At 43.4% G+C, this 26937-nt stretch overlaps 3 protein-coding genes and 1 long non-coding RNA gene across 8 annotated transcripts in view; 3 read left to right on the forward strand and 1 right to left on the reverse strand.

Moving 5' to 3' along the window:
* Positions 1 to 3008, forward strand: part of epn3a (epsin 3a) — a 41045-nt gene extending 38037 nt beyond the window's left edge. For all 4 annotated transcript variants that reach the window (XM_084328568.1, XM_084328566.1, XM_084328569.1 and 1 more), the window contains one exon: positions 1388 to 3008. In XM_084328568.1, coding sequence (XP_084184694.1) covers positions 1388 to 1695 — 308 coding nt within the window. In that variant the 3' untranslated portion in view covers positions 1696 to 3008. The remainder of the gene's footprint in view (positions 1 to 1387) is intronic.
* Positions 3009 to 5963: 2955 nt separating this feature from the next.
* Positions 5964 to 15078, reverse strand: arl16 (ADP-ribosylation factor-like 16). Its single transcript, XM_084329376.1, has 5 exons — positions 14917 to 15078; positions 14713 to 14770; positions 10076 to 10192; positions 9354 to 9469; positions 5964 to 6607 (listed from the first exon to the last, which is right to left on the reverse strand). Exons 1-5 carry the CDS (start codon positions 14976 to 14978, stop codon positions 6442 to 6444), a joined length of 519 nt encoding a protein of 172 aa, XP_084185502.1. The 5' UTR covers positions 14979 to 15078; the 3' UTR covers positions 5964 to 6441.
* LOC311240792 lies at positions 11245 to 12405 on the forward strand. Its single transcript, XR_014620496.1, has 3 exons — positions 11245 to 11350; positions 11548 to 11570; positions 12090 to 12405. It is a non-coding gene; the product is annotated as an uncharacterized lncRNA (long non-coding RNA).
* Positions 15079 to 15296: 218 nt separating the features above from the next.
* Positions 15297 to 26850, forward strand: fn3krp (fructosamine 3 kinase related protein). 2 transcript variants are annotated; one of them, XM_084328927.1, is made up of 6 exons: positions 15297 to 15428; positions 18575 to 18726; positions 19584 to 19675; positions 19848 to 19930; positions 21794 to 21916; positions 25871 to 26850. In XM_084328927.1, exons 1-6 carry the CDS (start codon positions 15384 to 15386, stop codon positions 26207 to 26209), a joined length of 834 nt encoding a protein of 277 aa, XP_084185053.1. In that variant the 5' UTR covers positions 15297 to 15383; the 3' UTR covers positions 26210 to 26850. The 2 variants fall into 2 exon arrangements, with proteins under 2 accessions (XP_084185053.1, XP_084185052.1); XM_084328926.1 differs by having other exon boundaries at positions 15307 to 15524.
* Positions 26851 to 26937: the final 87 nt, after the last annotated feature.

Raw genomic sequence — 26937 nt, forward strand, 5'->3', positions numbered from 1 at the left:
CACTGAGTACTACTATGTACTATACACACTGAGTACTACTATGTACTATACACACTGAGTACTACTATGTACTATACACACTGAGTACTACTATGTACTATACACACTGGGTACTAATATGTATTATACACACTGAGTACTACTATGTACTATACACACTGAGTACTACTATGTACTATACACACTGAGTACTAATATGTACTATACACACTGAGTACTAATATATACTATACACACTGAGTACTACTATATACTATACACACTGAGTACTACTATATACTATACACACTGAGTACTACTATATACTATACACACTGAGTACTACTATATACTATACACACTGAGTACTACTATATACTATACACACTGAGTACTAATATATACTATACACACTGAGTACTACTATATACTATACACACTGAGTACTACTATATACTATACACACTGAGTACTACTATGTACTATACACACTGAGTACTACTACAGTATATACTATACACACTGAGTACTACTATATACTATACACACTGAGTACTACTATATACTATACACACTGAGTACTACGATGTACTAAACACACTGAGTACTAATATGTACTATACACACTGAGTACTACTATGTACTATACACACTGAGTACTAATATGTACTATACCCACTGAGTACTATGATGTACTATACACACTGAGTACTAATATGTACTATACACACTGAGTACTATGATGTACTATACACACTGAGTACTAATATGTACTATACACACTGAGTACTAATACTATACACACTGAGTACTACTATGTACTATACACACTGAGTACTACTATGTACTATACACACTGAGTACTACTATGTACTATACACACTGAGTACTACTATGTACTATTACACTATTACACTATTGGGTGGAATAAACCTTTAAAACTTTAATGTCCGTGACGTATAAAAACTGTTATATAATATGTATATAATATATAATATATAAACATAATATAATATGTTTGTTTAAAAAATAATAAAAAAATAAAATACAAAAAAAAAAAAACTGTTATATAAACGCAGTCCATTTACCATTCAGTCCAAGCGGTCATGACAAGTAACGGCTCTTACTCTTCCCCCCCCCCCCCCCTCTCTCTCTCTCTCTCTCTCCCTCCCTCCCTCTCTCTCTCTCTCTCTCCCTCCCTCCCTCTCTCTCTCTCTCTCTCTCTCTCTCTCTCTCTCTCTCTCTCTCTCTCCCTCCCTCTCTCTCTCACTCTCTCTCTCTCTCCCTCCCTCCCTCCCTCTCTCTCTCTCTCACTCTCTCTCTCTCTCTCCCTCCCTCCCTCCCTCCCTCCCTCCCTCCCTCCCTCCCTCTCTCTCTCTCTCCCTCCCTCCCTCCCTCCCTCCTCCAGGTCTGAGCGCTCCGTCGGCCCACAATCCGTTCCAGAACGACCAGCCCAGACTGACCCTGAACCAGATGTCTTCCAGCAGCAGCTCCGCTGCCACGGCGCCGCCCCCCCCTCCCGCCACCTCGCTGCCGTACAGTGCCTCCCTGCCCTGCCCCGTGACCCACCAGCCGGCCAGCCTGCCCTCCTCCCTCACCCACCCCACGCAGCCCCCCCTGGACCTGCCGGGCCTCCCGCAGCCCCTGCTGCCCCTCTCCTCAGCCGGCACGCTGGGGTCAAATGCCGAACTGCAGAGCCAGAACCCGTTCCTATGAGGCGCCGGGGGTTGAACGTGACCAGAACTCTAAAGAAAGGGAGAGGGGATGGGGGGGAGCGGAGGGGAGGGGAGGAGAGGAGAGGGGAGGGAGATCTCTTAGGTTATAGAATTGAACTATCAATCTAACCTCAAGACTCAACTGAACCCTGCATTCCTGCAACACTCCCCTCCCACACACACACACACACACACACACGCACACACACACACACACACACACACACACACACACACACACACACGCACACACACACACACACACGCACACACACAGGGACTCAACTGAAATCTGCATTATTAGTTATCTTTTTTCACATTTTGGCTATAATACTGTAACCCTTAGATTGCTGCAAACTGGCCGAGCTCTCTCACAGTAACACAACCCGCCTGGTTCCTCCTCTGCGGTGAACGGAGGAGATGACGCTCCAGAATCGACTATGGGCAATGTTTGGAAGAAATGTATGAAATCTTTATTTTTTTTTGCTTGTGAAACACTGAATCATTCTCATCAAATACAAGGGTATATATAATTAACAACGGCAACAACAATGCATTCACAATCATCCGGTTGACTGTACGATCGTTTTTTTGACCCGTGTTCCATGAATTCCTTTGAAGTCGCTCATCTCTCTCGTGGATAGAGGAGGCCTCGCACGGGGGGGTGTCTAGAATGCCCGCGTTTCCTCCATGTTGGAAGAGGCCGCGGTCGCTATGTGTTCATATATATATGAGCAATATATGAACAAAAATGTAATGAATTGGTGTTTTATTACTGGATCTTGTAAGCAAGTCACAGTGGGACAGTAAGATCATGTTTCTCCAATATGTTACCTACTCTAGCACTGCACAGGAATTAGGCCTTTACTTGTGAAAGTGGTTGCCAATGGACCTATCTCAAACCCTGCCCTCTTTTCTTGATCCTCCAATCACAACTGTCGCTTACCTCGGACAAACTGTTGTGATTGGAGGATCAAGAAAAGAGGGCAGGGTTTGAGATAGAGATGAGGATCGAGTCCCGCATCTATATGGACCTGGTTCCACATTTTCTCAAAACACCCCAAATCAATAATGTCCGAGCTTATTGATACGGCTATAAGCTATCGATACCGATACTCGAGGCCAGCGGGGTCCTATATATAACATTACGTCACAAGAAGAGAGATGTCATTATGTCGTTATTTAAAATCCAAAACGATTTCCAAACGATTGTTATATACAGTAAATCAAATCACTGGTGCACAAACATATATCGATTGTCTTATCGATTGTATATTGATTTACCCTCTGCGATGAATAAAGTTTTTGAATTCAATTGAATTGCCTCACGCCTTCATGCACTTCGCTCTTGTCTTTTGGTCGGCTGGTTGCTCGCTAGGCCGGCTGAACGGGCAAAGGATGTTTTCAGTGTAGTCAAAGAAATGGAGGAATTCTATTTATATGTATTCTTTATTACATGGCGTTTTCACATTCGCCGAAATGCCTGCTTGTGATTGGTCAATAGCGCTCGTCAGAGGTCCGATATTACTCGATAACGGACCTCTGCCGAACAATAATGACCGCTGTGCGCAGCTGGACCAATCAAGCCCACTACACACACTGTATCAGTGCTGCTCAGCATATGCACAGCTGCACTCAGTCATGCAATCAGACCACAGACCTGCCCGCTGCCGATAATAATAATCACTTTATTTGGGCTGACAGAGCCACAGAACAACTGCGTCTGCATTTGATCTCGTCTTGTCGATGAATTAGGTATATTGTTAGTAAGTTAGCCATGTAATAAGCAGGATAATGTATAGCCTATACTCGGTCATTGTCGCAAAATAATTGACCTTCACTCACTGACGTTTAAAACACCTCGGCTGCGCCTCGGTGTTCTAAACTCCGTGTCGGTCAATTATTTTGCGACAATGACCTCGTACATACATACATTATCCCTTACTTATTTTCTTGGAAATAATTTGGACATTTATTGCTGCTGATTATATTTGACTATTTCTCATAGTTATATGTTAAAGGTACTGTAAGTGGTATTTTCTTGTTAAAATAAGTGGTCTACATGATAAAACAAGTGGTCTACATTCCGACGGCCATCATTGATATAGTGTCTACTGTCTAGTCAGTAACACTAACATGGGTCTCCCAGTCCCTCCTGCTCTGCAGTAAACACAAAGTACATGTTCTGGTGTCCCGTTCTCAATTTATCCAGTTTTTATTAAACAATAAAATACCACTTAAAGCACCTTTAAATTAAGCAATAATACCAAATACCAGGTCAGACTTGGATCGTCTCGAAAATGGTATTAATAATACTGATAAAAATGAACAATCTCCATCCCTATGACCAGTGGTAACAGGCAGCCATGTTGGAAGAACGAGAACTACACAAGGATCCCGTGCAAGGCCTCTTATTAACCATAAGCTATTCATATTTAACTTGCACTCTCAATATTTATTTTCTTCTTCATGGCATATTATGCCCCCTAGTGGTCAGCACCATCAGTTGCTTGTTTCAGTACTGTACCATGTTATGGAATACGTCGAGTTGTTATTATAACTGCACTCTTCTGGAGTGTTACCAGTGAGCTCAGGAGGTAGCGCGGTCGTCTGGTAATCAGAAGGTTCCCGGTTCGATTCCGGCTTCTCCCGGGCAGCGTGTCGAAGTGTCGTTGAGCAAGACACTTAACCCCTAATTGCTCCCGATGAGCAGGTCGGCACCTTGCATGGTCGCCTCCACCGTGAATGTGTTGAGTGAACGGGTGAATGTGAGTGAACGGGTGAATGTGAGTGAACGGGTGAATGTGTTGAGTGAACGGGTGAATGTGTTGAGTGAACGTGTGAATGTGTTGAGTGAACGGGAATGTGTTGAGTGAACGGGTGAATGTGTGAGTGAACGGGTGAATGTGTGAGTGAACGGGTGAATGTGTTGAGTGAACGGGAATGTGTTGAGTGAACGGGTGAATGTGAGTGAACGGGTGAATGTGTTGAGTGAACGGGTGAATGTGTGAGTGAACGGTTGAATGTGTTGAGTGAACGGGTGAATGTGTGAGTGAACGGTTGAATGTGTTGAGTGAACGGGTGAATGTGTTGAGTGAACGGGTGAATGTGTTGAGTGAACGGTTGAATGTGTTGAGTGAACGGGTGAATGTGAGTGAACGGGTGCATGTGAGTGAACGGGTGAATGTGTTGAGTGAACGGGTGAATGTGAGTGAACGGGTGAATGTGAGTGAACGGGTGAATGTGTGAGTGAACGGTTGAATGTGTTGAGTGAACGGGTGAATGTGTTGAGTGAACGGGTGAATGTGTTGAGTGAACGGGTGAATGTGTTGAGTGAATGGGTGAATGTGTTGAGTGAACGGGTGAATGTGTTGAGTGAACGGGTGAATGTGTTGAGTGAACGGTTGAATGTGTTGAGTGAACGGGTGAATGTGAGTGAACGGGTGAATGTGAGTGAACGGGTGAATGTGAGTGAACAGGTGAATGTGTGAGTGAACGGGTGAATGTGTGAGTGAACGGGTGAATGTGAGTGAACGGGTGAATGTGAGTGAACGGGTGAATGTGTGAGTGAACGGGTGAATGTGTTGAGTGAACGGGTGAATGTGTGAGTGAACGGGTGAATGTGTTGAGTGAACGGGTGAATGTGTGAGTGAACGGGTGAATGTGTGAGTGAACGGGTGAATGTGAGTGAACGGGTGAATGTGAGTGAACGGGTGAATGTGTGAGTGAACGGGTGAATGTGTTGAGTGAACGGGTGAATGTGTGAGTGAACGGGTGAATGTGTGAGTGAACGGGTGAATGTGTGAGTGAACAGGTGAATGTGAGTGAACGGGTGAATGTGAGTGAACGGGTGAATGTGTGTGAGTGAACGGGTGAATGTGAGTGAACGGGTGAATGTGTTGAGTGAACGGGTGAATGTGTTGAGTGAACGGGTGAGTGAACGGGTGAATGTGTTGAGTGAACGGGTGAATGTGTTGAGTGAACGGGTGCATGTGAGTGAACGGGTGAATGTGAGTGAACGGGTGAATGTGTGAGTGAACGGGTGAATGTGTGAGTGAACGGGTGAATGTGTGAGTGAACGGGTGAATGTGTTGAGTGAACGTGTGAATGTGTGAGTGAATGGGTGAATGTGTGAGTGAATGTGAGGCATAAGTTGTAAAGCACTTTGGATAAAAGCCGTTATATAAATGCAGTCCATTTACCATAATTATACTTTATTCTTACCAAACACATTTGATTTATATGAATTTCTCATCAAGTCATCCACCGTCAATGCACTTTCAACGACACACACATTTAGAATGTGAATTTAGGAGTTACTCCACCTAAAAAAGAAATAAAAAGAAAAACATAAAAATCTGTAAATATGGGGCAACAGTGGATCGGGAGGTAGAGCAGTCGTCTGGTAACCAGAAGGTTCACAGTTCGATTCCCGTTCCTACCGGGCAGCGTGTCGAAGTGTCCTTGAGCAAGACACTTAACCCCTAATTGCTCCCGATGAGCAGGTTGGGCACCTTGCATGGTCGCCTCCGCCGTCTGTGTGTGAATGTGAGGAACAAATTGTAAAGCGCTTTGGATAAAAGCACCATTATTTACCATTTAAATATAAAATGATGTGAAAATAGTTTGTGTGATGATGATCACGATGATGATGACGACACGCCTGTTCCCATCCTGATGTCATCGGGAACGAGTCATTACGATGATCGAAGTGTCATTACGAGCACTGGGAGTGCATGAGGTGAGGTCACTGCGTCGCGGCTGAATCCAGCCAGCTCAGCACCTCCTGGAGTCCCTGACCGGAGCGAGCGCTGAGATCCAGCGTGGTGATTGGCTGAGAGGCGGACCGGACGATGTCATCCATCCTGAACAGTGACTTCATCTCCACCAGGCTCATGATACAGGGGAGGTCCCTGGAGGGAGGAGGGAGAGGACGGTGAAAGTAAAGCAATGAAACAATCACCATCAGGGGGATAACATGGTGGCACATCACTGCTGTCGTCAAAGAGGAGGTTATATTTATATATCACATCGTGTCTTGTGTTTACTGGGGATGGGCACCGTGAGTAATGTTTTCCCAGATCGAGCACTCGCAGGGATTACTGGAGCCGTGCTGTTGTTTAGGGAAATCTTTTTTTTAGAGCGCATGTTGAAGCGCATGGCAGCAGCAATAACTAGGGCTGTACCGAATGCTTCGAAGCTTCGATTATAATGTTGACATTCGAATTCTAAATCAACATTTGAAATTTTAATTTTTAATAAAACATTTTTTCTTTTTTCTTTTTTTTTAATCTTTTTTTTTGTGTCTATTCAATCTGTTTAAACCAAATGGGGGTTTTCTTCACAGTTGCAGTTAAAGATTAGGCTACACTAATATTATAATATTATACTATAAGACGTCACCATCACTTTCATACCAACCGTGCCCTTATTGGATTATTTACAGTATGTTGACGAAACTGATGAGTTATATTCATTAAAGAAAGTTGATTTAATAAAAGAAAAATACTAATTTAATCAGATTAATCACTTTATTCAAATTGAGGATTTAGTTTGAGATTTTTTTTTAATAAAAATAAAACAAATGTATGAAGTAATTTTCTTTTTATAGACATTCGAAGCTTCGTTCGAATACTTCAATCGAAGCTTCTAATGTTAAAAAAATTACATTCGGTACAGCCCTAGCAATAACCAGATATTGCACGGAGTCACACACACGCTACCGATTTCATCATGTCTCGCTCCGCGGACATATTAACAACGCACAGCAATATACCCGGTGATTAATGCTTATCGTCAGTCGAAACAGTCAGTTACCGTTTGTAATAATGACATTACCTCCACTCTGTCTGCAGCAGGTCTCTCTGCTCATCACGTGTCCGTAGCAATAAATTACTAGTCTATGAACGCTACGCAAAGTGGGTGACATGTTGTTGGCACAATTTGGAAATGCACAAACACGAACCGCTGTTTTTTATCTCTCATGTTCCACAGCTGACCAGTGCCTTGTGGGATTTCAGAGCGGGATTTCTGTTTCAGTGGCGCAAACAAGCACTTTTGGTGACAAAAAAATACTAAAAAGTGCCCTCAAAACGTTCAGTTGAACCGGCGAGTACTCGAGTAATGGATTACTCACACACATCCCTAGTGTTTAACCACCGTCCGGCCCCTGAGACATGGTGAGTTTACATGCAGCATGTCAAGCTCGGGGTCAAGGCCTCACATTGACCATAATTATTCACACAGTGGCTGTGGGACCAGGGTGGAAAGAAATCCCTACCTGAGCATCACACTACATTTACATTTAGCTGACGCTTTTATCCACAGCGACTTGAGTGTTACTTGAGTGTTAGATATATTAGCAATATATCTAAGTATAGTAGTAGTAGGGGCGACAGTGGCTCAGGAGGTAGAGCAGTCGTCTGGTAATCGGAAGGTTCCCGGTTCGATTCCCATTCCTCCCGGGCAGCGTGTCGAAGTGTCCTTGAGCAAGACACTTAACCCCTAATTGATCCCGATGTGCAGGTTGGCACCTTGCACGGTTGTGTGAATGTGTGAGTGATTTGTAAAGCGCCTTGGATAAAAGCGCTATATAAATGTACCATAACTTGCTACAACTCAAACATGACCAATGTAAACAAACATTTTACAGCCTCAACAGTCATGTGTTTAGCCCTGACCTGCTGCCAGTCTTTGTGTCAAAGACTCAGACAATACATTTCAGAGTGGAAAAAAGATCCTAAACACAAGAAATCGCTACTGACGTGAAGCCTGCGACGCCAGTTCAACTCCAGTGGTGACGTGTCAGCTAGCCTATCACATCGGTCTGCAGTGCACACACTACGTCATCTAATAGGGTGGGTCTTATTTAAACTGCAGGTTCCATGTCTCATTCTCTGCTGCTTGCTACCTGCTGCTTCCATGCTGCTGCTACCTGCTCGTGCTTTCATTGCTCCCACCACCAGCATCCATCGGTGGGCTGGTTCTCTGTCCAAGAAGGACATGGCTTTATATGGTTCCCCCCTAGCGGGGTTTTGTAAGTGATCACTCCCTGCTCTCACTGTATGTTTGGCTGGCTTTAAATTAGGCTTAGCATGGAGTGATGTTTACATGAATTCTCAAATACAATTTGTATTTCAATAGTTTTGAGGTGTCTGACTGAAATGTGAACGGAGCCAGTAGGCGGCCATACTGAGGCCTCTTTAAAGTGCTGGGGTCACAGGAACCATCCGGTGTCAATATGGGGTCACCTGCCAAGAAGGATTGGAACCCCTGCAGTCTGTACTGTAATTAAGTGTGAATATTATACTGGGGGAGGCAGGATGGCCTAGAGAGGTACAGAGGCTGGCCAGTAACCGAAATGTCGCTGGTTCGATCCCCACCACTGACAGGAGGGTATATTCCAGCCGTGGGCTGGTGACTAAAGGGTGGCTGGTATTACATCTACGGTGCCCACCATCTTTGCCCAAAACTGCTTCAGGGGCGCTGCAGTGCGGGTGATCCTGTGCTCTTGACCTCTGATGAAATGCATATATGTGTGGGGGGGACTGTGTGTATGTGTAACTAGGAGGGATATGCAAAAAGACAAATTTAAATTGCCTTGTGTACAATTGACAATAAAGCAATCTTCTTCTAGTGTGCGTATGATGGGAGCTTAACCTCTTGTTGAAGAGAATGAGGACAGAGGCAGCGTGGAGCGGCTCAGCAGAGAGAACGGACAACAGCTGGATGCAGGAGGAGGAGATCTGGCAGATATTGGCAGAGTCCACCATGAACTGGGGGGGGGGAAACAAAGCGATATTCGGGTCAATCCACCATCACAGTACTGGCAATGTAATGTAATGAGATAAGATAAGATATTCCTGTATCGATCCCTTTGGGTAAATGTGGGCGTCATAGCAGCATGGACGGGGGGGGGGGGGGGGGGGGTACAGGTATGGGCAGGGCAATGGTAGAAACTAAAGACATAAATATAAGCGATAAAATTAGATCTGAATATAGAAATGAGAGAGAATAAACTATATTGTGTTAACTGAATATAAAAATATGAAAGAAGTGTGTGCAGATGAGGGTCAGTATGCCCCATTGGTTATATTATGTTACAATAAATATAGGCAATACAGAATTTGAATCTGAATGTATACTATGAGTACGAGTAAAATACTCTAAACACAAGGTGCAGTATACACAAGGTACCCTGACTGGCATGATATACGTCACACGTTGTAGTCTGTGCAGGTTCTGGTGGTTAAGAGTCAGACACAGTTGGTGGTCAGAGTTCTGGAGTTTTGCAGCCGTTAGTTCCTGAGACACACTTTCTTTTCCTTTGCTATTTTGACGGTCAATTTGGGAAAATAATTATGTATCTCAAAATAACTTACAATAACAGAGGAGCAGTCTGTGAAGTAGCTTGGCCATATGGGGCCCATGCACCCTCCGAGCTCTCTCACCGTCACCTTCTTCCTCCTCAAGGTCAGATCCGTCAGGTTGGTCCCCACCTAAAGTAGAGAAGTATAACGTTTAGAGAAATGAAAAGTAATCAAAATACTGTCCTGTATGTTTGTACCGGTGCGACATTCTGTTGTTCAATGAGAGATGATGGGCAAAAGAACACGATGAAACTCAGTCTCTAATTGGAAAGCTACCTCTCCTTATACTACATCGTTATTGGAATGGAATTTTGGAACCCGTTCTAGTGACAGGATCTCTGGGTAACAGTACTGTATATTTGCATATCGTATATGTCACAAATGTAACAGTTGTAGTGACTGTACACTACAGTACAGAGCCTCCGACTCCTTTCTCTCAGCGCTACACAGTACTATATACCTGTATGTCATGTATGTCCCTATGTCATAAATGTCATGATTGATTGATTGATTGAAAAGTTTATTAACAGATTGCAGAATGGGTACAGTACAGTACAGCTCAATACATACAATTGTTAAGGGGATGCAGACCAGAGAAAGACTTTCGTTTTGTTTACATCAGGGTCAACATCAGGGACAACAGCTTTTGCCTTTGTAGGACAGCACTGCTCTAGAATGTTGGATATTCTGCACGGAAAAGTGTTGAATACAATTTTCAAAGAAACGCCTTTAATTTTCTTAAAACACATAAGGGAAACGTCATTTCCCATAGTTCATCACGGTCAATTTGAATGACGTAGGCACGCGGGAGGCGTTATTTTTTTCCGTAGCCGCATTTCTGGCAGACGCTCTCTGATTGGCCACTGATTGACGCTCTCTGATTGGCCACTGACATGTTTGCCCAATCGCGTGACGAGCTGTGTCTTTGCCCATTTCCACGTCGAACAGCCTGCAAACTACCTGGCGTTCTATCGCCCTGCTCTAAGACAAACTCTAACCTTAACCAACTTCGAAAGAGTGCCTAAGCTTAACCGTCGAAAGAACTTGCCGTCACGCTCTAAGACAAACTCTAACCTTAACCAACTTCGAAAGAGTGCCTAAGCTTAACCAGTGTAGAAACAGGCGTCGGCCAATCAGAGAGCGTCTTGCCAGAAATGTGGCTACGGAAAAGAATAACGCATGCACGCGGGACTCGGGAGTCTTATAAATACCAAGTCGCGTGTATTGTGACGATCTTCCTGGAGTTGGTGCCATCCGTTGTTACCTCTCCCCGACATGAGAGCTAAGGTATGTGTTATTTGCCTATATCTTTACGTATCAGCGGTGTTTGTTTAGGAGTTATAGACGTGCGGTCACTGCGGTGTACAAATGTCTATAACGTACATTATTTCTTGTTTCTCTACGTTTGCGTTTGTTTATCAAATGCTAGTCCGTGTAGACTTTTTAGCTAACGCTGGCTAACGTTGTTTTCTCTTCAATTACAGTGGAAAAAGAAGCGCATGCGCAGGTAAGATCACACCCCTATCGACAGTTTTATGTGTAATGAACTGTTGTAAGGCAATTAAACAAATTGTATATTATTCAGTACACCACAACACATTCAGTTTTGATTGAAAACGTACGGCTCAATACACACAATTGTTAGGGGGATGCAGACCAGAGGGACTTCGTCTTGTTTACATCAGGGTCCCCCATTTGGGGGGGGGCAGGGGGAAACTGTACATTGGAGTGGCCAGTTTCGAATTGCAGCCGAGTGATTCACATTACTTTACAGCTGTGGGTAGGGTGTTCCACATTGATAGCATAACTGAGTCTGCTAAACGTGTTTAGTCCCTTGTTTGAGCCGAATCTGGGTTTAACATGATTTGTGGAGCTCCCTCTGGTGTCGTGCTATTCACTGACCTTTGGGAAGTATTTTGACATGTACATGGCTGGGTACCTTAGTGGTGTAGTGTATCTTGTAGAGTAGTAGTACTTGTCCATGGTATTTTGTTTTAACAGAGCCTTGTGTTTTTCTTATTTGCAGGCTGAAGCGCAAAAGGAGAAAGATGAGGCAGAGGTCAAAGTAAACTGCCCCTCTACCTCCTCCACCATGGCTGACTGCACGTTCTGACCACAGCTAGAGTCTTGAGGAGTTCCTGGTGCCAAGTCTAGTCCAGTGCTGCCTGTACGATCGAGAGGCAATAAAGTGGAAGCAGAGTCGTGAATGGCGGCAGAGAGCTGATTATACCACCTGGATGAAAGACTTTGTTCTGGGACTTTTTGGACTCTGTTCTTAACTCTCACTTATTCATTTCTTATTGTTTATACTTTGTGATTAAAGTTTTTGGATTAAGAAAATATATTTGTCTTCAATTTTGGTCTTGATACTAAACCTGGCTGCTTCATTGTTGACCGGATGTGTTATTATTTAATGACTCAATCATAACGGTGATGGGATACCTGCATTAAATGATAAAAGATTTTAAGGCCCTTTAGTATTTAATTCATTGCTGCTCAAAAAAGGAGCTATTTGGTGTACTGAACCTGCAGGATTATGTCCTCTGTAGCAAAATGACAAACTCTTCTTCAGATTAATGCCTACTGGGCCCCGTTCCAACTAAACTGATCAAATGTCCTATTAGCCAGCTTAAATTAACCCGATGATTTGATATCGGGCTAGCCTGATTCGGTCTCAAACAATCTCGTTAATTCGAACCAGACTTGAGTACTCAGGATAATTGCGTGTGCCAGTCTTATCTGAAAAGGGGGAGGTGTCGATCCCCGAAAACCATGATGACTGGAAGATATCGCAGACAAGTTAAATGCATAGGCTAAAGTCTCATTACCCATCAATCGGATTATATTTATTTAAATGTGCCTGCTGGCATTAGGCTTAATAAGAATGAAAGATCTTGCTAGTGAAAATAATTGCTTTACTCTTTCAGAATAAGTAGATAAAAACTAGCCCAAAGAGTATCAAATTGATACGAATTATGATATTAGATACTTATGAGGATATATGTACTATATAAATACATGGTTCCCAAAGTGTTCAGGCCGTGACGCCCCCCCCCCCCACTATTATAGGAGGTGGTCGAAACATTCACACGCACACATATTGGAGGCTTTTAACACTCAATAACTACACAAAATAACACAATTAAACAACCATAAAATGAATACATATAGTGCGTTTCATTTAGAAGGCTAATGTTCAACTCACCTAATGAGATGGATGGGCACTATGCTAGTCCAGTCTGGGTTTAATTTTGGAGACAGCGACTCGGAGATCATCCTCGTGCTCTGCGCTCACAAAATGCCAGTTTCATGTATGTTGTGCATGTCATAAATATCACTATGAATTGAAAATGGGGGACCCTGATGTAAACAAGACAAACGTCTTTCTCTGGTCTGCATCCCCTTAACAGTTGTGTGTATTGAGCCATACTGTATTGTACCCATTCTGCAATCTGTTAAAAATAAAGTTTTCATTCATTCACTGGCTGGCCCTTAAATTAAGGTCCCGAGTTTGCTCTGAACAGGGTAAGATCTGCATTTAGCTATGATGCCCCTCTAGCTCATGAAATTAACTCCAACAGTCCTTAAAGCTTGAGATTCTCCCTTCTATTGCAGAGTTTAAAATCTTTATCTGACTCCAACCTTTGTCAACCGGCCCACTTTGACAACCTAGGATGGCTTAGAGTAGACGACAGAGTACAGCAACTTGCAATGGGCCTGGTCTACAAGATACACTACGCGACCAAGGTACCCATGTACATGTCAAAATACTTCCCAAAGGTCAGTGAATACCACGATCACAACACCAGAGGGAGCTCCACAAATCATGTTAAACCCAGATTCGGCTCAAACAAGGGACTAAACACGTTTCGCAATTATGCCACATCAATGTGGAACGCCCTACCCAAAGCTGTAAAGGAATGTGAATCACTACCCACTTTCAAAAACACTCTCAAAGAACACCTACGGGAGACTGCAATTCGAAACTGGCCCCTACAAATGTCTTAACCCAGTTGTACAGTAAATTACCAAGTATGGCTTTGTCAGTATTCCAATGTACAGAGTACAGTGTCCCGTCCCCCCCCCGTCCCCCAATGTACAGCACCCACCCACCAACCCCACCCCACCCACCCAACCTCCTCCAATGTACAGTTACTTTCTACGTCAAATGTATATACACTCTTTTTCTGGACACTTTTTGTATCACAAACAGTACTGTATTTGCAAATCTGATATGTCATAAATGTATAGATGTAGCAGTACTGTCTATCTGTATGTCATGTATGTCATATATTATGTTATGATGAATTGAAAATGGGGGACCCTGATGTAAACAAGACAAAAGTCTTTCTCTGGTCTGCATCCCCTTAACAATTGTATGTATTGAGCTGTACTGTACTGTACCCATTCTGAAATCTGTTAATAAACTTTTCAATCAATCAATCAATCAGTCAATCAAGTTGTACGTGTTTCAATTGATTTGTTATCCTTGCTCTTTGCCTCATCTTGTTGTTATGGGTTTATATGTTTCTTTTTGTGTGGCTTATTTCTGTATCTACACTCGACGTGGCTGTAAATGAGAGAAACCTCAGTTGCCTTTCGAGTTTAAATAAAGGTTTGAAATGGAAATGAAAACCTCTCATTATTACCGTTGGCAGTGTAACAGGAGCTTCTCCCAAGTCACTCGACCCATCGCGTAAAGTGAGCTGTAACGGTGTGTTAAAGAAGAAGCACAGCACAAGTCAAAGGTCTCTGCAAACATAATAAATATTAATCAATAATAACAAGCTAATAAAGCGACCGCCCACGCGTCGAGTGAATACAGTACGTTTCAACAGTCAGACAAAAGGATATTTTGAAGACGTTTCAACAACAGCGTCTTTCCAACGCCAGTTGCTCCGAGCAGCAAACACATTTCATTGCTCTTCCAGAAGAAATTACATCCAAAAAGGTAGCATTAGATGTTAGTAACGTAGCGTTAGATGTTAGTAAGGTAGCTAGCTGGTTTGGTTTTGTGGAGTGCGACACCACAGCACCTTGCTAGAAGCGACGTCGACGCCTCCTTTGCTACCATGGCGACGCTCACACGACTGGACAGTGGAAATGTCAATCATCCAAACACTCATTTCTCATTGGTCGCTGCTAGTTTAGGAGAATGAACCCGGAACAAAAACAAGAGCGACCTCCTCGAGATCAAAGGCCCATTGGCACAACAACGGCAGTAGCTGTCAAAGAAATTTGGCCCAAACCTTCCTTCATCATCGGTACTGGTGGTGGTGTGACAGTGAAGTTCACATAGGATTTGAAGTCAACCATAATAATGGAGGCGAAGTTGAAGAAGGAGCTGGGGACCTCCATGCTGAAGGTAGCTGGTCATTCTGGAGGAGGATGCATCAGCGAGGGCCAGAGTTATGACACTGACGACGGGAGAGTGTTTGTGAAGATAAATCACAAGAGCGAGGTTTTTCATTCTTTGCATTATTAATGTCTGTTGTTGTTGGGATTTGTCATGTGCCATAATTTACTTTTTATTTTAGCTTTCACACCTTTTAGCGTTCAGTCATGGAAATCCGTATGAATGAATGAAAACTTTATTTAATAGATTGGAGAATGGGTACAATACAAATACAGTATGGCTCAATACACACAATTGTTAAGGAAAGCAGACTAGAGAAAGACGGTTGTCTTGTTTACATCAGGGTCCCCCATTTTCAATTTTTAGTGAAAATCATTGGCCACTACGGGTATCGAACCCGCGACCTTCGCGTTATTAGCACGACGCTCTAACCAACTGAGCTAAGCGGCCATTTGTTTTTCTTACCTGTTTAACGGTTGATTGATTGATTGATTGATTGATTTATTGATTGATTGATTGATTGATTTATTGATTTATTGATTGATTGAAAAGTTTATTAACAGATTGCAGAATGGGTACAGTACAGCTCAATACATACAATTGTTAAGGGGATGCAGACCAGAGAAAGACTTTCGTCTTGTTTACATCAGGGTCCCCCATTTTCAATTAATCATATATACGACATACAGATAGACAGTACTGCTACATCTATACATTTATGACATACCAGATTTGCAAATACAGTACTGTTTGTGATACAAAAAGTGTCCAGAAAAGAGTGTATATACATTTGACGTAGAAACTGTACATTGGAGGAGGTTGGGTAGGTGGGGTTGGGTTGGGGGGGGGGTAGGGGGTGGCGTGTGTCACGGGTGGGGGACACTGTACACTGTACACACATTGGAATACTGACAAAGCCATACTTGGTCATTTACTGTACAACTGGTTTAGGACATTTGTAGGGGCCAGTTTCGAATTGCAGTCTCCCGTAGGTGTTCTTTGAGAGTGTTTTTGAAAGTGGGTAGTGATTCACATTCCTTTACAGCTTTGGGTAGGGCGTTCCACATGGATGTGGCATAATTGCGAAACGTGTTTAGTCCCTTGTTTGAGCCGAATCTGGGTTTAACATGATTTGTGGAGCTCCCTCTGGTGTTGTGATCGTGGTATTCACTGACCTTTGGGAAGTATTTTGACATGTACATGGGTACCTTAGTCGTGTAGTGTATCTTGTAGACCAGGCCCATTGCAAGTTGCTGTACTCTGTCGTCTACTCTAAGCCATCCAGATTTACATGCCATTAAAAAGAAACACTAGCAACTCGGTAAAACCACTATTAGCATGCCTTGACGATGTTAAGGCATGGCTGGCATCAAACTGTCTTTGTCTCAATGACAGTAAATCAGAGGTGATGGTGTTTGGTCCCAGCAATGGTCATGTGCCTCCTCCTGGTGACTTGGGCCCTCTTGGGCATTTTGTGAAGCCAACAGTCACCAACCTAGGGGTAAAATTCGATTGTGACCTAAATCTGGACAAGCAGATCAATACTGTGGTGGGAAGGAGCTTTTTCCAACTTAGAAGGCTGTCCAAGGTCAAACCTTTTTTATCCCGTTCCGTTTTTGAAACGGTTATCCATGCTTTTATGACCTCTCGCCTTGATTACTGTAATGCCCTGTACGTGGGCGTCAGTCAGGCCTCCCTCTCTCGTTTGCAGTTGGTGCAAAACGCTGCTGTCCGTCTGCTGACGGGAACGCGAAAGCGGGAGCACATTTCCCCATTGCTGGCTACCCTCCACTGGCTTCCTGTGCGTTTTAGGATTGAAATTTTTAAGGTTTTACTGTTTGTTTTTAAATGTTTGAACGGCTTGGCACCGGGTTACCTCTCAGACCTGCTGGAACCCTATGTTCCTCCAAGGTCCCTCAGGTCCTCTGACCAGCTCCTCTTGGCCGTTCCAAACTCCAGGCTGAAGCTTAGGGGGGACCGTGCTTTTGCAGTGGCAGCCCCAAAGCTCTGGAATGAGCTGCCACTGCATGTTAGGCAGGCCCCCACTCTGCAGGTGTTTAAATCCACGCCTCAAAACACACTTATTTGCTCTGGCTTTTGTTTTTTAAACTGTTTTTGAGAGACTGGCCTTTTTTATGTGACACATTGTACTGTTTTATTATGTGCTTTTATTAAATTTTTATGTTTTATCCTATGTTTGTGGACTTGTACAGCACTTTGGTCAACTTTGTTCTTTTAAATGTGCTATATAAATAAAGTGGATTGGATTGAATTGGATCCTAGGTTGTCAAAGTGTGCAGGGGTGAGGTGGGTTCTAGGAGTAAGGTCAAGCAGTAGTCTGACTAGTTTGTTTTGAGATGTTTGTAATTTGGTTTTTAGTGCCTTTGAGGTGCTTTGGTACCATGAGGTGCAAGCATAGTCGTAGTACCCTTGAATGAGTGCTCCTGCCAGAGTCTTCAGGGTATTTTTGTTTACCAGAGAGGAGATCCGGTACAAGAATCTAGTTCGTTGGTTGACTTTTTTTATTACATTGGATGCCATTTTGTCACAGGAAAGATTAGCCTCTAGGATGGAACCCAGGTAGGTAATTTCATCTTTCCTTGTGACAATATTGTCACCCACTGTAACTGAGAAGCCGTCGGTCTTGCTGAGTTTGTTATTTGAACATATATATAATATACATATCTGTAGATAGATACTAACTTATATGATTCTGTACATCCCTTACCTACTCTTACTAGTTACACTGCTGGCCAGTAGGACTTACTATTACTACCATTATACACTGTATCACTGTACATAATACTACAACTCTGTACATACATCTGATTAGCACTATTACACAGTACTACTAATGTATATATTTTTATACCCAGTTTAATATCCTGTACATTGTTACTATTGCACTTTACTGTTACATTTGCACTCTGGTTGGATGCCAAACTTCTTTTAGTTGACTGACAATACATTTGAATCTAATATAATCTAAATAACCCTTTGATAGTACATGCGCGCCACCCTGTAAAATGCTTATCTGATGATAGCCACACTGACTTTGAATTTGTCAATACTTTGAAATAATAAAACCCAATTATACAATCCAGGTCACAGAGGAGACAGTGTTCATTATTTTGCACATTCCTTGTTTTGCTCAGGCCAAGCTGATGTTTGATGGTGAAATGGCCAGCTTGGACGCGATCTTGAAGACAGAAACGGTGAACGTCCCCAAGCCTGTGAAGGTGATTGAGCTTGAGACAGGAGGAGCTGTGTTTGTGATGGAATATTTGGACATGAGAGGCCTGAGCAAGTAAGAGCCTTCTCTGTGTGGCCCACCTAATAATGGTTGCGTAGGAACATAATGAGTTAGCAGAGCATAGACTGATGAAGGGCCGGGCAATAATTCAATATCATCATCATCATCATCATTATCATCATCTATCGATTGGATCATATTCTGATGGAATTTGGTGTCAAATTAACCCTTTCACTACCATACTATAGAAGATGAACCCTTTCACTACTACAACCGTCGTGTAGTGTGGTAGTGAAATGTTAACCTTTTGTAGTGTGGTAGTGAAAGTGTTAACCTTCTGTAGTGTGGTAGTGAAAGAGTTAATGATAGCAAGCACTTATTGCAGGGTTATTATTATATATGTGAGCAGATACCGTGATATACGGTAAAATGTTCCTTTATTAATCCCCTTGGGGGAAGTTCAGGGATCATAGCAGCCCAGGTGAGGGGGAGGAGAGGCAGGATATTAGAAATGACTATATAAATATATGAGAATAATCATAAAAGATAAAGAACAAGATAAAATATGAATAGAAAAATCAAATAAAGGTGAGGGTCTGGTCAGTCGGATAGGTGAGACATATGTTACTCTATTGATAATAACAACACAATGTGTGTATGGGCCCTCAGCTAATATATACACTATATTATACTATATTATATTATAAAATATACACTAATAACAACACAATGCGTGTATGGGCCCTCAGCTAATATATACACTATATTATAATATATACACTAATAACACAATGTGTGTATGGGCCCTCAGCTAATATATACACTCCACGTTGCCCTGGTCCTCGGCTCATACGTATATTCTATAGTATTTCTTTCCACCATTTTCCTTTTCAAATGTTTCCCATGAGCAGGTGTTCAAAGCAGCTGGGAGAGCGTTTGGCGGACATGCATCTCCACAACAAGAGACAGCGTGACAAACAAAATAAGGAGCAGCAGACAGTGGGTAATTTAACAACAACAACATACTAATTACACAACAGGAACCATGTCCTTCTTTTTCAAACACGACTGAAATGCTCATTTGTAACCCTGGTGAGAATCACTGTAATGTTTGTATATTACACTGTTATAGTACGGTAGAGATTACAACGTAGTATTTCTATGGATGTGTGCAGGGAAAGGAGCTGGGCAGTCTGCGGCGCCTGCTGTGGAGAGCTTTGGCTTCCATGTGCCCACGTGCTGCGGGTACTTGCCACAGGTAATAGTGTTTTTAATTATGTTTTTGGTAGATATTTTATTGTTTTTTTTCCCGGGCAGTCCGGTAGAGAGAGAGAGGAAGTATGGGAGGATAGAGGGGGAAGACATTCTGCAAAGGTCGCCGGGTCCGGGAGTCCAACCCGGGACGGCCGTGTTGCACCGCAGTGCTGTACGTGGTGCGCCACCCTGGTGCCCCAAGTCTGTTTTATTTAATTCAATTTCAAACCTTTATTTTGACTCGTGAGACACTGAGGTTACCCTCGTTTACAGCGACGACGAGCTTACGAAACGAGACACGTTTTTTTTTTATAGCAATTTCATACATGGCAGGCACAATAAATAAGAATAAACTATAAAAAATCAGCTAAGACAGAGGAACCCTAAGAGCCAACCAGTCATTTGAACGTGTAGAATAGGTTCCAAGATTCCATTCCAACAGTGTTGTGATGTAAGGGGGAGGTTTACCAATAAGGGTTTTAAAAATACACAAATACCAGTAATAGTTACACCTTTCAATCAGAGAAGGCCATCCAACCTTTTCATAAAGGACACAGTGGTGGGTATCGTATCTGTCACCAGTAATAAATCTGAGGGCAGAATGACAGACAGAGTCCAGAGGTTTAAGAGTTGAAGCTGCAGCATGCCTATAAATCACATCACCATTGTCCAGAATTGATAAGAAAACAGCACCATCTGAAGGTTCCCGACAGCGTATCCTTGAGCAAGGCACTGAACCCACTAACTGCTCCAGAGGAGTAGGTCGGTGCCTTGCATGGTTGCCATCAGTGTGAGTGAATAAATGAATGTAAAGCATACATTTTGGGTAAAAGAAATGCACTATATAAATTCAGTCCATTTACACTGATATTTATTTCAGCGTAGTTTTAGTGAACTATTATAACCTTGTGTCATACATGCTCACCTCTTACATAGATTTTGATCAATTTGTATACTCGTATGCCGTGACAAATAAAACTCTTGACTTGACTTGACATAGTCCAGAATTGATAAGAAAACCGCTTCAACAATGGTAAATTAATGGACCGCATTCATATAGCGCTTTTATCCAAAGCGCTTTACAATTTGTTCCTCACATTTGACCCATTCACTCACACACACCGATGATGGAGGCGACCATGCAAGGTGCCGACTGCCGACCTGCTCATCGGGAGCAGTTAGGGGTTAAGTGTCTTGCTCAAGGACACTTCAACACGCTGCCCGAGAGGAGCGGCAATAGAACCGGGGAACCTCCGGATTACCAGGCGACTGCTCTACCTCCCGAGCCACTGTTGCCCCACAACAATGTGTAGTCAGAAGTAGTGCTCTCTCGGGGCGGCTAAGTGGCGCAGTGGGCAAGGCGCTCGCCACTAACGCAGGAGATGCTGGGTTCGAGCCCAGCTCTCGGTGTTGCTTCCGGCTTGGCTGGTCGTTCATACTAATACAATTGGCAGTATTAGGGGGTGGGAAAGCCGGTGGGTGGGGATCGGACGTTCTGTGGACAGCGACTCCTACAGGTCGGTTGGTGCGCCTGTACAGCACAATCAGGAAGCAACGGGGGCAGCGTGAGCCTCCCACGCGTTACTCCTCGCCGCTGAGAGATCGCGCTGTACAGGTGAAAAGATGCGACGGCTGCCTCCTCTTGTACCGGAGGGGACACGTGATGCAAGGCTTGGTTCTCACTGCAGCCGACCAGTGGGAGGCATGGTCTAGCAACGTTTGAGACAGGGGAGGGGAGAATTGGATAATACGAAATTGGGATGGGAGAAAAATAGAAAAATGGGGAGAAAAAGTAGATAAAAAATAAATAAAAAGTAGTGTTCTCTCTATAGTATATAACCTCTGGTTGTTCTGATTCGCTCCCCAGGAGAACGGGTGGCAGGAGGACTGGGTAGCCTTCTACTCCCGGCAGAGACTGCAGCACCAACTCAACATGGTGGAGACGTCTTATGGGGACCGGGAGGCCAGGGAGCTGTGGGCGGAGCTGCAGGTGACCTTTTGCATATTTCAGATTCAGATTCAGATTCCTTTATTGTCACGTCATTCAGTACTTTACAGCAAAAAAAATTGTGAAATTCACTTTGTTGTGGTTCCTCAACCATAGCAGCATCCAATAATATTAATAAAAAAAAATGTGCATAGAATAAGGGGGGGATTTTGACATTTACCAGGGCCTGTTTCTAATTGCAGCCACCCGTAGGTGCTCTTTGAGAGCGGTTTTGAAGGAGGGTAGGGATTCACATTCCATTACGGCTGTGGGTAGGGCGTTCCACATTATTGTGGCATAATTGCGAAACGTGTTTAGTCCCTTGTTTGAGCCGAATCTGGGTTGCACATGATTTCTGATGGCTTGGGGGGAAAAACTGTTCTTCAGACGGTTGGTTCTGGCTGTGTGACTGCGGTAGCACTTTCCAGACTGCATCAGCTGGACCAGTCCATGGTTGGGGTGATTAAAGTCCTTGATAATAATCTGGGCTTTTTTGATGCACCGGCTCTCATAGATATACTGGATGGAGGTAAGCTCACATCCACAGATCTTTTGGGCTGTCCTCACAACTCTGCTCAGCGCTCTGAGGTTGATGGTAAATGGTAAACGGCTGCTTTTTTATATAGCACTTTTATCCAAAGCGCTTTACAATTTGTTACTCACATATTACCCACTCACACACCGACGGTGGAGGCGACCATGCAAGGTGCCAACCTGCTCATCGGGAGCAATTAGGGGTTAAGTGTCTTGCTCAAGGACACATCGACACGCTGCCCAGGAGGAGCGGGAATCGAACCGGAAACCTCCGGATTGCCAGACGACTGCTCTACCTCCTGAGCCATGTCGCCCCTATGATGGCGGTGAGCGTCAGGACGCTCTCTGTTGTTCCTCTGTTCCTTTCTTTTCTCCTTCTTACAGTATACAGGCATTAAAGCGTTCCGTCTTCAGACGGATTTCCGTCAATTTGATTCGGAGTCTGACGGATTTCTCGTCAATTGGCTACCTGGTATAATATGATTTGTAGATGCATACAGATTGAAACTAAATTGAGCCAATCGGAGGTGTCAAATATCATGAAAAAGGGAATTTCTTTCCTACCGCGGCTGCGCCAAGCAGAGTCATGGCGAGCAATAATGGCAGGACGCATGCAGCGACTCGAGAGACAGGATTACGCTAATAGTTTGTCGTCGGAAATGTATAATAATCGCAAGATACATTCAGACTGTTGGATCGCTTTTTACTACTGGGCAGTCCAGTAGAGAGAGAGAGAGAGAGAGAGAGAGAGAGGAAGAACGGGAGACAGAGTGGGGGGGAAGACATTCGGCAAATGACGCCGGGTCCGGGAATCGAACCCGGGTCGGCCGTGCCGCGACGCAGCGCGTTACATGGTTCGCCACTTGGGCGCCCCTTTATGGACACATTTATGCCCGGACCACAAAGCGTATTGAAGGGTTAGCGGAGGCGCGACGGCTCTACCGGAGTCCGTCAGCCTGTTATATGAAAATGTAATTGTGCTGTCAGACCCTGATACGGGTTGTCTTTCTTTTTCTTTTAGCTAACGCTATTAAATATACATATACAGTGGAGGTTAAAATAAGAATGACTTTGCCTGAAAAAAAAAAGTTTAGTCAGGAGATGTTTTGAGATGACGCACCCCCGCGGGAATCTACTTTACCATAAATCATAGGCTGATATAATACGCTACATTCTCTTTAAACATATAAATGTTACAGGACAAAAGTAATAGATTTAATCACTTATATTCTTTTAAACTTGGTCTGACTGACCTTCAGAATAGACCATGAACAGACCGTTGCCTTTTTTGCAGCCCTCGCGCGTCAATTCTCTCCTTGTTTACCGACGTCACATACACCACCTGCTTGCACTAATGTTACGCACGCCTGCTATACCGATTAGCTAACGTTAGCATAATAACATTAATGGAAGGAGTAAAAGAAAACCCACCGCGGTGTTCTCAGACGAAAAGGATGAGCGGGACCACCTAATAAAAGAACGTTTCGAGTGGAAGTTTGAAGAGACTGGCTAGGGCCTAGGCTACTGGGGGCTGTAGTGGTGAGTTGTTAACTTGTTCTGTGTTCCACAACTATGTCAAAAAAACAAACAGAAACAACACATTTATCATTGTCGTGTTACTTCACAGTACAAATACGTGAGTCCTCTGCTGTGGTTGTGAGTATCCTTTATTAGCTTAACTCCGTAGCAACATCACACAGGTGTATCTGTAGACAGTCTCCTCCCCACCGTATGTATATATTTTCTCCCCACCGTATGTATATTTTTTCTCGCACCCACCCACCCCCTCCTAATGTACAGTCTCCTCCCCATCATATGTATAATCTCTGTTAGGATCTATGGGTAACAGTACTGTATATTTGCATATCGTATATGTCACAAATGTAACATTACTATATACCTGTAGTATGTCATGTATGTCCCTATGCCATAAATGTTGTGTATGTCACTATGAATTGAAAATGGGGGACCCTGATGTAAACAAGACGAACGTCTTTCTCTGGTCTGTATCCCCTTAACAATTGTGTGTATTGAGCCGTACTGTATTGTACCCATTCTGCAATCTGTTAAATATTGATTGATTGATTGATTGTTATTAACAGATTGCAGAATGGGTACAATACAGTACAGCTCAATGCACACAATTGTTAAGGGGATGCAGACCAGAGAAAGACTTTCGTCTTGTTTACATCAGGGTCCCCCATTTTCAATTCATCATAACATATGACACACATGACATACAGATAGACAATACTGCTACATCTATAGATTTATGCCATACCAGATTTACAAATACAGTATTGTTTGTGATACAATAAGAGTCTAAAAAAGAGAGTATATACATTTGACAAAGAAACTGTACATTGGAGGAGGTTGGGTAGGTTGGGTGGAGGGGGGCGGGGGAACTGTACATTGGAGGTGGTTGGGGGGGGGGGGGGGGGGTTGGGTAGGCGGGGGGGGGGGGGGGGTAACTGTACATTGGATTATCGACGAAACCAAAACAAGTAGGCTCCCTTAAAACGCTGACGCTATAAAAAAAAAATACAGTGGAGGTTAAAATAAGAATATGACTTGGCCTGAAAAAAAGTTCAGTCAGGAGATTTTTTATTTTTGCTTTAATCCCTGAGTATATTTATATATATATATTTATTCTTATATACCATATACATGTAATGAAGTACTTTTACTTTGTTACTTTACACCACTGTACAACATCATATGGTGTACTTTCCCACACTACAGTATGTGTCCACTAGTGATCCCAATTTAAGAGGCATCATTTTTACTTTCTGGGGGGGGGGGGGGGGGGGCATTAATTTGCCACAAGCTCCTGTTACCTGTAATAACAATATTACACCCTGACCTGGACCCTGTAATATCTGTCTGTACATACCTGCATATACTCCTTTTTACCTGTCTGTAGATCTATATCTGTACATATCCCTTACCTACTCTTACTAGTTAGTTCAAGTTCAAGTTTTGTTTTATTTGTCACGTATACACTGAAATGCTTGGTTTGGTTGTATTAGGAGGAGGCCTGTATAAGAGGGAGGCCTATATTTCAAATTTTCAAACGGATCATAATGAATAAATCAACATTTTGTGTCAGTTTGAACCCAGTAAAATGTACTGGGTTCATTTATTGAAACCAAGTACTGTATGAAATAGTAAACAGTGCAATTACAGGTGGTCACTGGTCATTTCAACGTTTTCAAAGTGAAATCAAGTAACTAGCTCAGTATGCAGCTCAGTATGCAGCTCAGTATATTAGTAACCCGGCTTGTATTAGGAGGCCGGCTTATAATTGCTTAGCTCAAGAGCGCACCCGGCCATTAATAGAGACCCGGCTTGTATTTGAGACCTGGTTACTATTAGAGGAATTACGGTAATCTGATTCCCTCCTCGTCTCCTCTCTGCTCACAGCTGAAGATCCCTCGGCTGTTCGCCGACGTGGAGGTGGTCCCCGCCCTGCTGCACGGAGACCTGTGGGGGGGTAACGTGGCCGAGCGCTCCGCCGGTCCCGTCGTCTTTGACCCCGCGTCGTTCTACGGCCACTCTGAGTACGAGCTGGGCATCGCCGGGATGTTCGGCGGGTTCAGCGGCTCTTTCTACTCCGCGTACCACGACAGGATCCCCAAGACGCCCGGCTTCGCGCAGAGGAACCAACTGTACCAGCTCTTCCACTACCTGAACCACTGGAACCACTTCGGCGGAGGCTACAGGGGCTCCTCCGTGAGGATCATGAAGGACCTGGTGAAATGATCGCACACGGGGACGACAGTGGCTCAGGAGGTAGAGCAGTCGTCTGGTAATCCGGAGGTTCCCGGTTCGATTCCCGCTCCTCCTTGAGCAAGACACTTAACCCCTAATTGCTCCCGATGAGGAGGTTGGCACCTTGCATGGTTGCCTCCGCCATCTAATCGGTCTGTGAATGTGAGAGTGAATGGGTAAAAATGTGAGGAACAAATTGTAAAGCACTTTGGATAAAAGCGCTATATAAATGCAGCCATTTACCATTTACACGGAGCTGCGTAGACAGCCCTTTATAGTCTTAACTGAAGACAAGTCTTATAACAGTGTTGACAGAGACTAAATTGTTATATTGACCTATTGCATTGTTGTTAAGTGCTGAAATGCTGAACATATTCCAATCTCTCATAGTATGAAGATATTCTAGAGTCAAGGATAAAGGAAGGAGTTATTCCTTTCTTAATTGACCTATTGCATTGTTGTTAAGTGCTGAAATGCGAAACATATTCCAATCTCTCATATTATGAGTTATTCCAGAGTCATGGATTAAAAAAAAAAGTCAATCCTTTATTTCAACTCGTAAGACACTGAGGTTACCCTCATTTACAGCAATGACGAGCTTACAAAACAAGACACATTTTATCAGCAGTTTGTCGTATAGGCACAATAAATAAGAATAAACAATAAAAAATCTTCTAAAACAGTTACAAGTTGGAGATCATTACTTTTAAATGCAGCAA

The sequence above is a fragment of the Notolepis coatsorum genome (genome assembly GCF_963971535.1).
Source record: "Notolepis coatsorum genome assembly, chromosome: 14".
In the NCBI taxonomy this organism is placed as follows: domain Eukaryota; kingdom Metazoa; phylum Chordata; class Actinopteri; order Aulopiformes; family Paralepididae; genus Notolepis; species Notolepis coatsorum.

Coding starts and splice junctions, on each gene's coding strand:
- fn3krp (XM_084328926.1), top strand. CDS start 15,384: ATGGAGGCGAAGTTGAAGAAGGAGCTGGGGACCTCCATGCTGAAGGTA. Junction 18,727..19,583: donor GACATGAGAGGCCTGAGCAA/GTAAGAGCCTTC, acceptor TCCCATGAGCAG/GTGTTCAAAGCAGCTGGGAG. Junction 19,676..19,847: donor TAAGGAGCAGCAGACAGTGG/GTAATTTAACAA, acceptor GGATGTGTGCAG/GGAAAGGAGCTGGGCAGTCT.
- arl16 (XM_084329376.1), bottom strand. CDS start 14,978: ATGTGTTTGCTGCTCGGAGCAACTGGCGTTGGAAAGACGCTGTTGTTG. Junction 14,771..14,916: donor TTGTTGAAACGTCTTCAAAA/TATCCTTTTGTC, acceptor CACACCGTTACA/GCTCACTTTACGCGATGGGT. Junction 10,193..14,712: donor CTCCTGTTACACTGCCAACG/GTAATAATGAGA, acceptor TCTCTACTTTAG/GTGGGGACCAACCTGACGGA.